General features: G+C 36.4%; 1 protein-coding gene across 1 annotated transcript; it reads right to left on the bottom strand.

The window, feature by feature from the left end:
* Positions 1–4,893: 4,893 nt before the first annotated feature.
* Positions 4,894–10,373, bottom strand: LOC110868241. Its single transcript, XM_022117362.2, has 4 exons — positions 9,281–10,373; positions 6,799–6,953; positions 6,470–6,720; positions 4,894–5,268 (listed from the first exon to the last, which is right to left on the bottom strand). The coding sequence occupies exons 1-4, from the start codon at positions 10,128–10,130 to the stop codon at positions 5,202–5,204; spliced, it is 1,323 nt and encodes a 440-aa protein (XP_021973054.1). The 5' UTR covers positions 10,131–10,373; the 3' UTR covers positions 4,894–5,201.
* Between the last annotated feature and the right edge of the window lie 5,769 nt (positions 10,374–16,142).

Genomic DNA, 16,142 nt, shown 5'->3' with positions numbered 1-16,142 from the left:
GTCAAAGTCATAATTTTGAACCCACGGCAAAATTGAAATTTTTAGCTGGGAGCAACAGCGTAAATATATTTTTAAGTGAGGGTGAAAACATAATTTTAAACTAATGGCAAAATCGTAGTTTTAAAACGGGATAAAATCGTAAATTTGTTGGGACAATAGAGGAGTGCCAAACAGTTGCCTGACACTATTCTCCACACCGCCCATTTCACCCAGTAGGTGAAAGGCACTATTACCGTCCATAGAGTTTGTATATGTTGAAAATACATCACCTACTCAACAAAAAACAGCAAATGAAGACCTATAAAATTTTTGTAGGGTTTCTGTCCGGTAGGTCTTAGGGTCGAATCTTGCCGGGGGCGCACCGGTTCAAACTGACAATAATATGCCAACCGTGGGATTCCTACCCAGTGGCGGATATAGAAAAAACCTAAAGGGGCAACGTTTCTATAAAAATGGGCAGCGAAATCGAAAAAACGTCAAATTTTTCCAAAATTTACACTAATTTTATACTACCGTCGGAGCGTCAAGGGGCAATGGGGGTTGCCCCTTGTTCTATGCTAGGTCCGCCCCTATTCCTACCCATGTACTGGGTGCAGTGACGGATCCAGGAATTATTTTCTGGGGGGTGTGAACGAAGGGTTCAACCAAATTTTCAAGGGGTGCAGTCGGGATTTTTACCTCGAAAATACACTAATTTTTTTTTCTCAAGGGGGGTGCCCGCCCACCCACCCAAGCCAAAGCTTGGGTCCGCCCTTGCCTGGGTGATCAAAGGCCAAAGACCTAACCGGGTGATCTAGCCGTCCAAAAAAAACACACATAGGCTATCACTATAAGATGAAAAGCTAAGCCCCTGAGTCGAGTATCTAATACAAAATCGAACTATCCTCCTAAATGTCATTAACCTTAATCATACGTCTCCAAGAACTTCTATCCTCGACCATGTCCTCAGAAAGATTAAAGTCCAGCAAATCTCGCCTAATCCTCTCATCCCAAATCATTATTGGTATGCCTCTACTCCTTCTTCTCTCCATAGTGATAGTTTCCACAATTCTAACTGTGGCCAAAGTCGGTCTCCTCCTAATATGCCCAAACCATCTCAACCTCCCTTTCTTATCTTATCTGATGTACTAGCAACCCCTAATCTTTTCCTAAAAACCTCATTTCTTATCTTGTCCAACCTAGTGTGCCCACACATCTACCGCAGCATCCTCATCTCTACCACCTCCAGCTTACGCGTTTGTGTCTTCTTGATGGCCCAACACCCTGTTCCATATACCATAGTCGGTCTCATTGCAACCCTATAAAATTTCCCGTTTAATTTAGTTGGAAACCTCTTGTCACACAATATCCCTGTGGCGTCTCTCCACCTACACCATCCAGCTTGGATGCGATGGGTTACATCACTATCGAGCTCCCCGTCACTCTGAACAAACAATCATAAATACTTGAACTTGGTTGTTTGCGGTACCACTTGGCCCTCAATGGTAATATGAGTTTCCTCGTCATCGCATGCCCCACTGAAATTATAGTATAAGTACTTAGTCTTAGAGTGACTAATCCTTAAACCTTTTCCCTCTAAAGTTGATCACCACTCCTCTAACTTCGCAATTAGGCTTTGTTTACACTCGGCAATTAGCATTATATCATCTGCAAAAAGCAAACACCACGGAACTGTCTCTTTAATCAACTTTGACAACTCATCTAGGACAACTGCGATGAGAAACGGACTCAACGCAGACACTTGATGGAGTCCTACCTCCACAGTGAAGAAATCAGAATCCCTACAGGCGCACTAACCCTAGTTTCAGCCTTAACATACATATCCCTAAATATATCTATATACCTCCTAGGCACCCCCTGCCCTCTAAACTATCCCAAATCAGATTACGTGGTACACTATCATATGCTTTTTCAAGGTCAATGAATACCATATGTAGATCCCGCTTCTTCAATGAGATAGTTAATAAGTTTACTTAAAGTCGAGGAGGCTATATGACAAATATTCAAAAGAATATCGATACATATTTTACATTGATAAAAAAACCATATAAAACCAATATTGTTACCAATGTTATTAAGTCATAATTGGTTTCGTTCATCGCGGCATTGCCACTCGCTATAAGTTACAATAAAAAAACACTCTATTCTGAATACAACTATGTTTTCAACATTACGGCCATAATCGCTTTGACCACGCTACGTGGCGGGAACTCGATAGGTTTTGGTTGGTTCATTACGGTATCAACACTCGCTATAGCAGCAAAAAGATAAAACCAGAAAAAGTAAAGTCAATCGAAGACCATTAAAACAATTATCGGTATCGGTTTTGATAAGATGTAGCAATGTTGTTCGATCGGAATTGGTTCAGTTCGTCACGGTACTACTACCACACTAGCACTCGTATGCCTTTTGATACAAAAAAAAAAGAAAAGAAAACCCTTACTCTATAATAGCATCCTAATCTCGTCTGGACAAAATCTTGTCATAACTAATATAATGTCATGTGAGTTGACTTAGTGAGTTTGGAACTATTTGGGTCGATTTTAGTGTTGACGAGCGTTGTAAGAGTCATGGATTATCGGTACCCGGTGACTTTCTCTTGGAGAGGTCATCGGCTGGAGTATCCATCATGACAAACGTGAGCTAAGGGTTTTACCACATTGGGCTATCGGGTGGTGGTTTTCTTTGGAATTGGTAATGGTTCGGGTCACCAGCGCTGTCTGCGATCACGGGCGTGGGTGTACCTGGATGATCGTGTTTTGTTGGGGGTTCAAAAAAAGAGTTCCGAGAGCGGTTAAGTGAACACACAATATGGTTTGATGGGTTGTTAAGGAACAGGGCCGGCCCTGGGGGTGGGCGGGGAGGACCACCGGCCAGGGCCCGTAATTCAGAGGGGCACATTTTCGGAAAAAATCGGATGTGTATATATATATATATATATATATATATAGAGAGAGAGAGGGGACTAAAATCCGATATATACAGAGGACTGAAGTAAAAAAAAAGGAAAGAAATAGTGAAGATTCAAAGCACCATGGTGCATTTTTTTCTTGCCGGCGACTCACCTCTGGTCTTTCACAGGAGAAAGAAGATGAAGATAGGAAAAAAAGGGAAATGATAAGCTGAAATATTAAATTATTCTAAGCAAATGTAGGGGTCTATGTGAAAATATGCTAAAAAACTTTATCAAAAAGCGAATTGTACATGTAGTAGATAGGACAAGAAAAGACTGATTTCCTTTAATTACCTTATATATTATAAACCTTTATTTTATATATTAAGTTCATACGGTTTTTTATTTATTACAGTATTTTATTAGTTTGTTTAGTTGATTTGTTGTTTATTATTTTAAATATATTTTTTTGTTAGCTTTTAAAATTATATATAACAAGATTTTTAGAAGGATATTTTAATATAAAAGTTTTAACACAAGTTAACTATTTTCGGTTAAATATACTTTGACTCTCTGTGTAAAATGTCTTGGTTTCGACTTCCGCCACTGTGTATGTATATACATATGTTTTAATTATTTTTAAATAGTATACCCATACAAAGGCCAAGTTATTGACAACCCTATTTACAATACAATTCTTAAGTTTTAGAAGTTACCTAATTAGTTTTAATTAGCCAAATACCTATTTGATTTAAAAAAATAATAATTAAAACATCCAATGTTTCTTTGGGCAACAACTGGGGCACATTTTTTCGAGCTTGAACAGGGCACCTGAATTCGCAGGGCCGGCCCTGTTAAGGAAGACGAATCATTATTCATGTTCAAGCTCGAGAAGAGTTGGATAACCTAAAGAAATTTGTTAAGATGTAATACGTTTAAAATAATAAAATACAAAAAGACACATACATGATACATGTAATCGATTTGCTTATTACACTGTGGTGTTTATAGCTTTCAAGAAATGACAATGTCTTTAATGGCAAAGCAATTTGCCCTTACAACATCGTGGAAAAAAAAACAGATATTGGAACTCTTTTGAATTGTAAAATTATCTACGTTAGATTGGAATACTTGATGTAATTTACTTTATTCTTTGACATGTTATTGTGGTGGGTCTAGCATAACATTGCTAGACGTTGGTGATTTACAAAGATTCTTTGTTGTTCAACCCTTCTTCATAGTAAAGGTAAAGTTAATTACATTTCCATAAATAACCTCTTATTATTTATTATATGATATTACGTGATTAGTAATAGGATTATGTTTATAACCAGAATAATTTTTTTTATTTTTTTTAACGGTAAATTTGAATCACTGACGGACCACCAGAGTATCATCGTGCCACCAGCAGAACCATCTGATCATATCAATCTCCGTTAAGCAATAATATCTATACACCAATGCAAAAGGAAACACAATAAATAAAGGAAAACCCCTTTTTAAGAATTGAACCCAGAACTTCGTGGTCCCTAAACCTTATACCACCCCTAAACCTACTACTACTACTACCACTACTATTATTATTACCGTTATGTGTCTTACTGTTAAGTAGCAAAGATAACGAGTGACACTTTTTCTTATTATAATGAGTGTCTTACTGTTATTAATAGATATTAGGGTGGAGGGTATAATAGCGGGGAGTTGGGTGTTTGAGTGGGAGTCACCGATCGGTGACCACCCCCCTTGATTGAGTTGGGTGTTTGAGTTGAAGAGAGTGAACAAAAATCGGTGATTGTTCACTGATGTGATTGAGAGGAGAGGAGAGAGGAGAGACCAATTAAGTTTTTTTTTTTTTGATTGAGGGGTGTTTGACCATACCTAGTGATTGAGTGTAAAATGATGAGTAGAATGGAGAGTTGACATGGCATAATATTATTGGGTAGGATTTCACTCAAACACCCTAGGGTGATTGACTATACCCTCCACCCTAACAAGATCAATGAAAAAAAACAGAAAATCTGATTCCTTCACAACATTATGGTACAAAGTTTAGATGCATAGTCTACAAGTCATTCATGTATGAAGTCTGAGATTTCCATCCCTGTATACAACATCTTCTATTGTTTTTGCTGCTGATATGTAATTAGGTAAGGTTGCTGCACACAACACCCTAGCGAAAACATACATACAATATAACCAATTCGATCACTAAAGCACCACGAGAACCACCAATGCCCGCTAACCTCCTAAACACACACTTTATCCGATTTTGGCCGCCAATGAAACCGTCCACTTCAAGACAGGAAGCTTAGGCTTTGGCCTTTAACAACAATGCCATGGTTGGTCGACCCTCGTTGCGTTTCCCATGGTGTTCTCTGAATAAAAGCAAAACCACACATTTATATTTTGTTCAACGAATAAATAAAGAAAATCTATTTGTTTCTCATCCGTAGTGATCCCATTTGTTTTGGACAAATTTAGGACCCACAAAAGGGAGATAAACACAATAGTTAAAGCTCTGATTGTGGAGCCACATCATAATGGATCAAGTTGGTTTTGTCCTAAACGGGTCAAATAAAAAAGTTTAGCTGAAAGGTAAAAAACCGGACAAGTCAAATGTGAAAGTGTACATGTCTTGTTTATAATGCATACAACTAGGGGTGCAAACAAACCGAGCGGCTCGAGATTGGCTCGAGAAAAAGCTCGAAACGAGCCGAGCCTTATCAAGCCCAAGCCAAGCTTGAGCCTAAATTAAAGCTTGTTTATTTATCGAGCCCGAGCTCGAGCCTAGCATGTGAAAACAACTAGGGGTGCAAACGAGCTGAGTAGCTCGCAAGCTGCTCGAGATCGGCTCAAGGAAAAACTCGAAACGAGCCGAGCTTGAGCCTAAATTAAAGCTAGTTTATTTATCGAGCCCGAGCTCGAACCTGGCATGTGAAGCTCGTCAGGCTCGTCGAGTTTAATCGAAGCCTTATTGAGCCTTAGTGTAATATTAGTTTTTATTAATATTTAATAACATTTACCCCTTAGTTAAAGTTGTCTAGTAAACGAGCCGAGCCCGAACCTAAAAACAAGCTTGTTTAGTAAACGAGCCCGAGCTTCACTTATCGAGCTCGCGAGTCTAAACGAATCTATTATTTCTATTATTTTTATTTAATATATTAATTAATAAATAATAAACGAGGCGAACCCGAGCCAAGCTCGAGCTTGAGAAACTACCAACGAGCCAAGCTCGATCTTTGACAAAGCTCAAGTCGAGCTTGGGCTCGGCTCGTTTGCACCCCTAGACTTATTCATATACATCCTTGTAAATCATTTTATGCAAAGATTTATATCATCACTGTAACCACTATTAGTTATTTGTAAAGAATTTTTGAAAACGGACGGAAAAGTGTATGCAAGTCTACCCAACCTACTAGCTCGTTTAACACGCACTAAAATTGACCCATTTTGACCCGTTAGCCAGCCCGCCTCCAATTTAAGCATATAACCAAAAGCACCAGATGAACCAATCACATGAGGCAGTACCAGCCCAAAGGACTAAATCATGTAAACAAAAACGAGAAGTGAGCTTACTCGACTAAGAATCGGTAGATGGAGCCCGCTCGATCTTTGTCAGTACATCTGGTGATCAAGTCAAGATAATGCATTGCTTCATGAGGGAGAAGACCTTCCATGAAAAACTTGAGTAGGTGAGAGTGTGTACTAGGCATGACATCTAAAGATTGCTCCAGTAACCGCTCTTGTTGACCTTGAGTCAACTCTACCGCCTCCATTAACGGTAGAATCCCTCTCTCTTCCTCCTCAAAATGTTGCTTGCAATTCTCCTGCCCATGCAAAATTTTAAGTAACAAAAGAAATAAAAAAGCATTTACAAAATGCAGCGTTGAGTTTTAGGGTCATACCTGAAGCGATTTTATGCGGGTGGATAAACTAAAGAGCATATCTTGGCATGAAGAGCTCCCTGAGTCAAGAACTATGATGGTTTTAATATCTTCTTTGATGCCATTCATGAGGGGTAGATCTCTAGCGTGTTCTTCGGTTACAGATTTAGATAAGCCTGCATCAATGATTTCAACATTTTTCAACTTTAGATAAGGATCTTCAAAATTTTAAATTCAAGTAATGTTTCTATAATACTATCGCTAAATTTATTTTTTTGAGTAAAATGTCATTTTCGTCAATGAGATTTGGCCACTTTTGCAACTTTCGTCCAAAGATTTGTTTTTCCGCATCTGGATCCAAACGGTTTGAAATCTTGTCATTTTCATCCAACTTGTTAACTCCATCCATTTTCTCCGTTAAATGAGGAGCATTTCCGTCTTTTTAGACATTTTTTATTACGATAAAAACACTATAAGAAATAAAGATCCACCTATAACTTTCTCCCCACCCAAACCCTTTGATCATCACAAAAAATGTCTAAAGAGACGAAAATACCCCTGACTTAACGTTAAAAATGGATGGAGTTAATGAGTTGGATGAAAATAGCAAGATTCCAATCCTTTTGAATTCAGATGCGAAAAAACAAACCTTTGGACAAAAGTCGCAAAAGTAGCCAAACCTCATGGACGAAAATGGCATTTTACTCTATTATTTTTTGGTAACTACGAGATGTCGAACCAGTGGACTTCAAGGGGATTAAAGGCAGAAAACCAGTGGATGTTGGATTCAAACCAGAGACCTCTAATAGACGGGACCCAAGTGCTTACCAGTTACCACTATGCCACCCCCTTGAAAGTTCTAACAGTATTTATTCTTTTTTGGTGAAAAGAGTTTGAAAGTTGATTAAAGAGAAAGCAAACTATGAGTGGATTGTATGGTGAAAATGTAAGAGAAGTACAAGAAAAATACCTAGTAGCTTTTACATAATATCTTTGTTTCATCATGAAACCGTGATACTAATTATTAAAGAATCATGTGCTAATATGCTTTCATTTAAAGCAACGAATTGTACCAAGTTTACAATAAAGTTACGATTTAACAATCAAAAAACTGTTCCTTTAAAAACCATCAATCATGATTAAAAAGGGTCCGCGTTCAACTTTTGAGCATGAAATAGGCTCCTTCTAACATCATAACAACAAACAGTGTTCATTGAACCGTCATAATCACTTACAGCGCGAATGTCATTAAATAGAAATATTATCAGTGGTCCATTTTGATAATCATAACTTTCAAAATTCGTTTTGGTCATTATAAGCTTCTTGAATGGCTTACTTCAGTAATTATAAAGCTATTATTTTCTGCAGACCACAGTTAATATGCAGTCCTCTCGAAAGACTTGTAATTACCACAACAAACGCGGACCATCACCAAAAGTATATTACTATTTTGTGACATTTACCCTTGATTATAAACGTAAACGAATATGATATGAAACTTAACATTAAACTTTGCAACTAACAAAAACATGAAAACACAACCGATTATGCACATTATGCAACCCACAAATCAGGATTACCAACAATGCCAACAGTCAAGTCAACCATGTTTCTTTCACCTTTGACTTTCAAAGTCAAATCAGTTACTTACCAAATTCACAAATTCATACAAATTTCTTATGTAACCGCAAACATTAACACACCTAATAATCTTAACTCTGCTATAAACTGTAAAACACAAACACAAACCCAAATATCACATTTCCCTTGTAGTATTAAAGAATTCACACCAATTTAAGGAAAATTACAAAAATAGACATTCTTATACAAAAACTTCCCAATACAGACATCCCTATTCATCCTTCACCAAAGTATTCAGGCTCATTTCGATCAATGATGTCTATATTGGAGAACTTTTGTTCTAACATTTAGGGCTGGCATATTGTGTCAACCCTGCTTGTTCAGACACGAACCCGAAACAGGTAAATACGAACACGACACGAAATCAAATCGTGTTAGATTTTTCCAAACACGAATCCGAACTTGATAACAAACAGGTTACACGAAAAGACCCGTTAAGACCAATGTATCATATACCTGTTAATATAACTTGTTAAGACACGAACACGACCTTTTATTAAATATATAAACTTTACTTCCAGTTCCAGGTATTTGTTTATTTAAAATTAGGATCCCCTTATATAATTTTTTCTTTAAAATTATATCCGTGTTATTAACGGGTCTTAACAAGTAAACTGGTATTTAACCTGTTTAGACACGAAATTAAACCGGTCTTAACGTGTCAACCAGTTATAGACACGAAACCTATTAACTTTGTGTAGGTTCGTGTTGCGTTATCGTGTTGGTGAAGAAATTGCCAGCCCTACTAACAATGTCTATTTTTGTAAATCTCCCCACCAATTCATCATCTAAAAACTATTCAATTTGACTTTTAAAAGTCAAAGTAAAAGTCAAAATCAATCAAATCTATGACAAACCATACCTCTATCTTCTCTTTCCAAAACAGGAAACACAATCTTCTCTTCCATCTGAGCATGTTCAAGCAACACCTCCAACAACTGCGAATAACTTTTCCCGTACTTCTTAACCTCCATACGCGCACTCCCCATCACCGGATCCCCTCTCGCGCGTCCCCCACGCGCCGCCAGATCCTCCCCCCACCGCACCATCCTCTCAACATGCCACAACAAACTCTTATGCTGCAATACCGTCGCCCTCACCACCACCGGAATATTCTCAGTCCCCGCGCTCCACTCGCTCAACAGCACCGGCTTCGGAAACTTCGCGTCTAGATACCGTAAAATCGTCACCGGTGAACCCGAGATGACGTCAGATCCGTACTGTATCACCGGAGTTTCGAATCCGAAGTCTGGAGTCTCCGACGGGATGAAAATCAGGGTTACAGGTTTGTAGTTAAGTGCGAAGCGAATGTAGGATGTGTTAGGGTTTGTCAGTGATCCGTACAGTCTGACAACCGGTGGCGCTGCCGGTGACGGAGATAAGTTGCTGACGTCAGATTCTGCTGTTTTCCGGTGAACTTTATCGGAAGATAACGGTGACGGAGATAAGTTGATGACGTCAGATTTAGCTGTTTTCCGGTGAACTTTATCGGAAGGTAACGATTCCGGTGACGGAGAAGAGTTGATGACGTCAGAGTGAGCAGTTGTCCGGTGAGCTTTATCGGAAGGTGACGATGACGGTGACGGAGAAGAGTTGATGACGTCAGATAAAGCTGTTTTCCGGTGAAATTGATCGGAAATGTGGGTATTAGAGTTATTATCTGGAATGTGATTTTGGTTAGGGTTTTTTAGGGTTTTGGAGCAATTGCCCATTTTAGGGATAATGGGGGAGAGGAAATTGGGGGGTTTATGAGTGATGAAACATGGTGAAGAGAAGAAAATTCGAAACGTAGATCGGAAGAAAGAGTTGCTTTGACGGAATAAAAAGTTGTGGATAATGAAAAGGAAGTAAGTAGATTGGATTCTATTCTATGTTGTTTCAGGGCACATGGCAGCAATGGGAGTCCGTGAATATGGAGAAGAAGAGTGGATGATATCATATTCATACAACATTATTATACATGTTTTTATTTTACATGTTTGTATATATTTCAAATTTTGTAACAAAGACCAAGTCAAGTCAGTGTTACTTTTTTTTATATATAGTAATTTTAATTATTATATAATTACATTGTAAAATAAAGGAAAATAATAATAGGATACAGTAAAAAGTGGATTTTGCTTAAAAATATGTGATACTTTTTATAAGTAGGAAGAAATAATATTTTGGTAATAAAACATTTTGGTTTTTATAAGTAGGAATATGAAAATAACATGTGACATCCATTTTGTTTTCTAAAAATTACAACACAAAAGTAGGAATATGAAAATGACATGTGATACACCTTTTGTTTTCTAAAAAATAAAACACAAAAAAATCAAGTATAAAAAAATATAGCACAAAAACACAAATTCAGTACAAATATATATAGCACAAAAAATCTAGTACAAAAAATATCGCACAAAAAAACAGGTAGAAAAAATTTAGAAAAAAATTAAGACAAAAAATTAGCATAAAAATGTAGTACAAAAATCTAGCATAAAAAATGCTATACAACATAGAAATACAACACATATTTTGTATTTTTTTAGTTTTAATTTTTTATATAGCAACATGGTACTCAAATTAAAGATAAAAAACGCTCAAATTTATGGTGAAATTTTACGAAATAATAATGTTGTATAAAAGAGTTATGAACGTTTAAAAAACGATGGTGGAATATGAATGTGACTTGCATGTGGAGAGAGAAAAATCAATAAATAGGATTTTTCCAAGATACCCTTACCCTCTTCTTCTTCTTACATTTTCATCTTAACCATCGATTTGAAAAATGAATGGTTAAGATTCCTTTTTATTTGATCTTACCCCTATAAAGTAAAATGCCCGGACAGTTCTATGGTTTGTCGAAATTTCACATTTAATCCCCAACTTTCTAAAAATACACTCTTGCTCCCTGTGGTTTGAACAGTTGTTACTCGGATAGTCCTTGAAGTGAATGGAGGTTAGTTTTCTCAGTTAAATTGGTATGAAATTACAAATACACCCTTATTATTAAAAAATATTAACTCAATCTTAAAAAAGGTTCCAGCCAATACTTTGTCTTTTTGTCTTCTTCACCTTAACACAAACCAAACCCTGATAAACACATTCAGCCAACACCCTTTCTTAGGGCATATTTGGTTAAGCTTTTTGAAACAACTTATTGACTTATTGGATTTTTGGAAAAGTCAGTAGGGAGTTACTTATTCACTTATTGGTTTTTTCCCCTCACATACACCCTCATTGCCAAACATCATTTTGGAGTTTATGACTTTTCAAAAAGCCAATAAGTCAATAAGTTGTTTCAAAAAGCTTAGCCAAACATGCTCTTAGTCTCTCTCTCTCTTTTTATTTCACTATAAAACCAAAAAATGGACTATAATTTCTTTTGTTTCTTCGTTTTTCTCAAGCAAACAAACGATCGGAATACAACGACGATGCTGATTGTTGCAGGTGGTAAGGTGTTGGCTGTTGAGAGCGGCGGAGTTACAGGTTGGGGTCGGAGATGGTGTAGGTGACAATGGTTATGATGGAGAGGATTGTTGCGCGTTTGAATGGTGGTTGTTGCAGCGGTTATCGAATGGAGATGGATGGATCGTGATGGTGCAGTGGTGGTTGGTTGGTTGTAGGTATGTTGTCGGATTTGAAGGGGTGGTGGTGAGTGGTGTTAGGTGGTGGATGACGGAGAACGCGCACAGTGGGGTTTGGTGGTGACGGCGATCGTTATGGTGATTGTGGGGTTGGGTTTCCGGTGGTATTGAATGTAATAGAAGTGGTCAGCGGTGGTGTTGGGTTGTTAGTGGTGTTGGGTGGTTTTGGGTTGTTGAAAAGAATAGAAAATGACCGGAAACCAAGTCGTTGGAGTGGGTTTACCGGTCCCGAAGCTGTTTGTTGATTGTAACTACATAAGTGGTTTGGGTGGGTGGGGGTTGGGGAAGAAGTGAAGTTAATATTTTTTTTAATGTTAAGGGTATTTTGTAAATTCACACCCACTTAACTAAAAAAACTAACCTCCATCCATTTCAGGGACTAATCCATTTCAGGGACTATCCGAGTAACAACTGGTCAACCACAAGAAGCAAGAGTGTAATTTTTGAGAGTTGAGGACTAAAAGTAAAATTTCGACAACCCACAGGGAGTGTCCAGGCATTTTACTCTACATTATATTATATTACATCTCTTTAAACTATATATGTTTAAAAAGTATTAGGGGAAAGATAAGGGGGAATAGTGCTAAGCAGCTGTCTGGCACTTACCCATTGGCCCAAATAAATTATGATTTTACCACATGTTTAAAATTACGATTTTGCACTCAGTTCAAAATTACAGTCTTGCCATCGTTGTAGCTTTTGACAAGTTACAATTTTACCCTAGTTAAAGTTAAAGTTATGATATCCCCCATTTCAAAATTACAAACTTGTCATCATTTTAGTTTTTTTTTTCAGCAAACCTATGGAAGTGTTTTGTTTTAATTGGTTGACTCGATGTAATTTTTATTCACTAGCGCTCGCTCACTGGTCCTAAAAATTACAATTTTGCCCCCAGCTTAAAATTACAGTCTTGCCATCGTTATAGTTTTTTTTCCTAGCAAAACTATGATAGTATTTTGTTTTAATTGGTTGTGAATTATTTGGCTTAGCGCCCCACTACACGGACGAGGCATAAAACTAGTTAAATTTTAAATGTAAGATATGTAGACATGTAGCTAACTTTGTAGCACTTTTAATGATCATAAAATTTGATTTTTATATGTAAGATATGTCATGTTCATGTAGCTAGTTTTTTAGTTAAAAGATTGTTGAAGTGTCATTATTTAGTAGGGAAGAGCTTTGTTAACAAGATTTCAAAAGGTTTTAAGCACTAGTGATACCAATGATCTTTCTTTTAAGGAATGCTATACCTATTTATAATCATTTTTATAATCCTTTATTTAAATTATACTTAGACCATGTGTAGTGAAAGATACAAATAATGTCTTCACACTTGGGCTTTTTGCGCCATGTGACAGTCCAATCAGTAATGAGACATTATGAGACGTTTTTCTAAAATGGATGTAGTGAGAATGTGGGCATTGTGAGACATTATGTTAAAAGAAGTGTAATAGAATTAAATAAAAAACCATAAAGAAATGTATTGGCCAAACAAAAAGAAGAATATCTGTGATTGACCAAAGATCCTGAACATAGGGCGTGGAGAAAAAAACGTTGTGTGCATTTTTTTTTGAAAAAAACGCCCATGAGGCGATAATTGGGAGGAGGGGGGGGGGGTGGGGGTTGGGAAAATGCCAAAAAAAACCTCACTACGAATCGAATGTTTTTTGCTTTTTGTGCATGTGATTTTGTTAGAATTGTCACCTACATTTAATTTTGTTTTTGTCTGTGCATATTATGGCTTACGTTCTGTGATTAATTTAATCAAATATTTTAGTCTTTTCAATTAAGACGCAAGTTATTAATACATGAGGCATACGTTAAATAAAAGAATTATTTTTTATCTAAAAAAATGTAGGCTCTGCTACAGAATTACATATGTATGAAACTAGGTTATCACCCGTGAATATTTACGAGTCGAATATTTAAATTTTATTAATTACAAATGTTTATATAACATCTCAAGTGAGCTCCATGCTACCATTTTTTTAATTTTGCATCTTCCATCAAATATTAGCTAAATGGAAGAAAAATGTTCGTAAATGGTATGCCACACTTCAACTAGAAGAAACATGTTCGTAAATGGTAGAATAACATGGCATGGCCCAAAAAGGTTTTTTTTTTATTTTTTTTTAAGGCAAGGTAAATATATTAAAACCAAAGAAATTATGGAAATGATTAGATGAACCCATTACAACAAAGGGGAATATGGATAATTGTGATACACTGTTATAAATACTTGATCGATCGAGAGCTTTACTTCCAACAACGCTATAAGTGTCTCACGATTTGTTTAAGTAAGTTTGATCATTTTGCTACACTATTTTTGTTTTGTATATTTTATCACAATTAGTGTCGTATTTTGGTTTTTTGATATATGATTGATGAGTTTATATTATAGGGAGGGTGCCCAATTTTGTTCGTCTTGCACGAGGCCCCAAAGTTTTATATCATTCTCAGCGACGGCCCTGCATCTTCACCAGCAGCAAGAGCTAAGAAAGAGGTGAATATGTAATTGTATTAATTTTCATCAAGTATTTCACCATTTCCATCATAGCTCCAGCCAAAAATTGCTCAGTCCCGCAATAGTGTAAACATAGAAACTTGTTTCGTTTTCTTTCGATACCAAAAACGCACCAACAATTACAACTCTATGACCTAAAAATCTAAAAAGGCTTTAAGCACATGTATATTTAATGGGTTATTGGATTTTATCACTCACAACTATCACTTTGACTCCCACCAACTTAACACTTTGTGTGTTGTGTTACTCCACAGGTGAACATTTCTTAGTGTTTAACTTGTGTTATTGGTTATATTAGGCTAACACTTTGTGAATTATTAATGACTGCAGGTGAATCTACTCATAAAAGACAAAAGGGAAGCCAAAATCCACTCAACCGGAGTGACACAACACACAAACTGTTAAGTTGGGAGTGATGAGAGTCAAAGTGATAGTTGGGAGTGGCAGCGGCCAATACCCAATAGTTAGGAGTGATAAAATCCAATAACCCATAAAAACAAATCACCCATCATTTAAATGAAATCTGATGAGCAAAAGAACCTACCCAAAAAATAAACAACGAACATAAGCTGGTATTTTAATTTAGAAAAGTTGATAGACTTCTGAACCTACCCAAAAAAATAATGCTTATCTGTATTTAGAAATCTTGAAAATAAAAGGCTAAAAACTTTGTGTAAAAGAACCATGTTTGAAAAAAAAAAATCATGTATAATGAACTTGAAGATAACATCTTTAATTTTACCAAGTTTGTGCGAATACATGAGCCATTCGACCCGTTCTCTATATAGCTAGCTAAATCTTTTATCGCTCATGTGGGATAATTCTCTGGTCGGAAAAAGCACGAGAATCGTAGGTGCCCTGCAATATCCGGTCCGTCTTATTGCTTTCTCAGGCCCATTTATTAGTGACTCTAATATAGGTAAAATAAAAGCCAGTGTTTTACCCTGACCGGTTTTAGCTTTCCCAATCAAATCCAGACCGTCAAAGATCGAATCAAAAGTCCGAGCTTGAATAGGAAACAAAGCCTCAATTCCCTTAGGCTTCAAGGCATTCTTCAAAGGTTCAGAAATCCTAAAATTCAAAACCGAATTAGTAATTCGATCAATTCAATACATATGCCGTACCATCTTCATTTTTTTTCTTCTTACTTTTCTTCACAGCCTCCTCAATCTTCACTAATTCCACAAATACTTTTTAAAAACATATTCAATCAAGTAATTCGATCAATTCAATACATATGTCGTATACAAATGTGAATTCATTAAGATTCAAACTATAAAAACATCAAATTAGTTTGCAAACCTAATTGATCAAGTTATTCAACAAATTCAATACATACAGCACACACACACGTATATGAATTAACCTTGAAACTATAGCAATATTAAATTAGTTAAAAAAAAAACCTAATCAGTCAAGTTATTCAACAAACTGAATACATACGATACGGCATAATGCAATACGATAGGAACAACAATAGCCTTATATACTTATATACAAACTGCATCAATGAACAAAAAAAAAAAGAACAAAGCAACATGAGATCTAAAAATCATTGATTAGTAATAGGG

This window comes from Helianthus annuus, chromosome 7, assembly GCF_002127325.2.
Source record: "Helianthus annuus cultivar XRQ/B chromosome 7, HanXRQr2.0-SUNRISE, whole genome shotgun sequence".
NCBI lineage: Eukaryota > Viridiplantae > Streptophyta > Magnoliopsida > Asterales > Asteraceae > Helianthus > Helianthus annuus.
Note: the sequence above shows the minus strand (reverse complement) of the source record. Positions and strands in the feature narration are given on the sequence as shown.

Coding starts and splice junctions, on each gene's coding strand:
- LOC110868241 (XM_022117362.2), bottom strand. CDS start 10,130: ATGGGCAATTGCTCCAAAACCCTAAAAAACCCTAACCAAAATCACATT. Junction 6,721..6,798: donor CCCGCATAAAATCGCTTCAG/GTATGACCCTAA, acceptor TTGCATGGGCAG/GAGAATTGCAAGCAACATTT. Junction 5,269..6,469: donor ATCTACCGATTCTTAGTCGA/GTAAGCTCACTT, acceptor GCTTTTATTCAG/AGAACACCATGGGAAACGCA.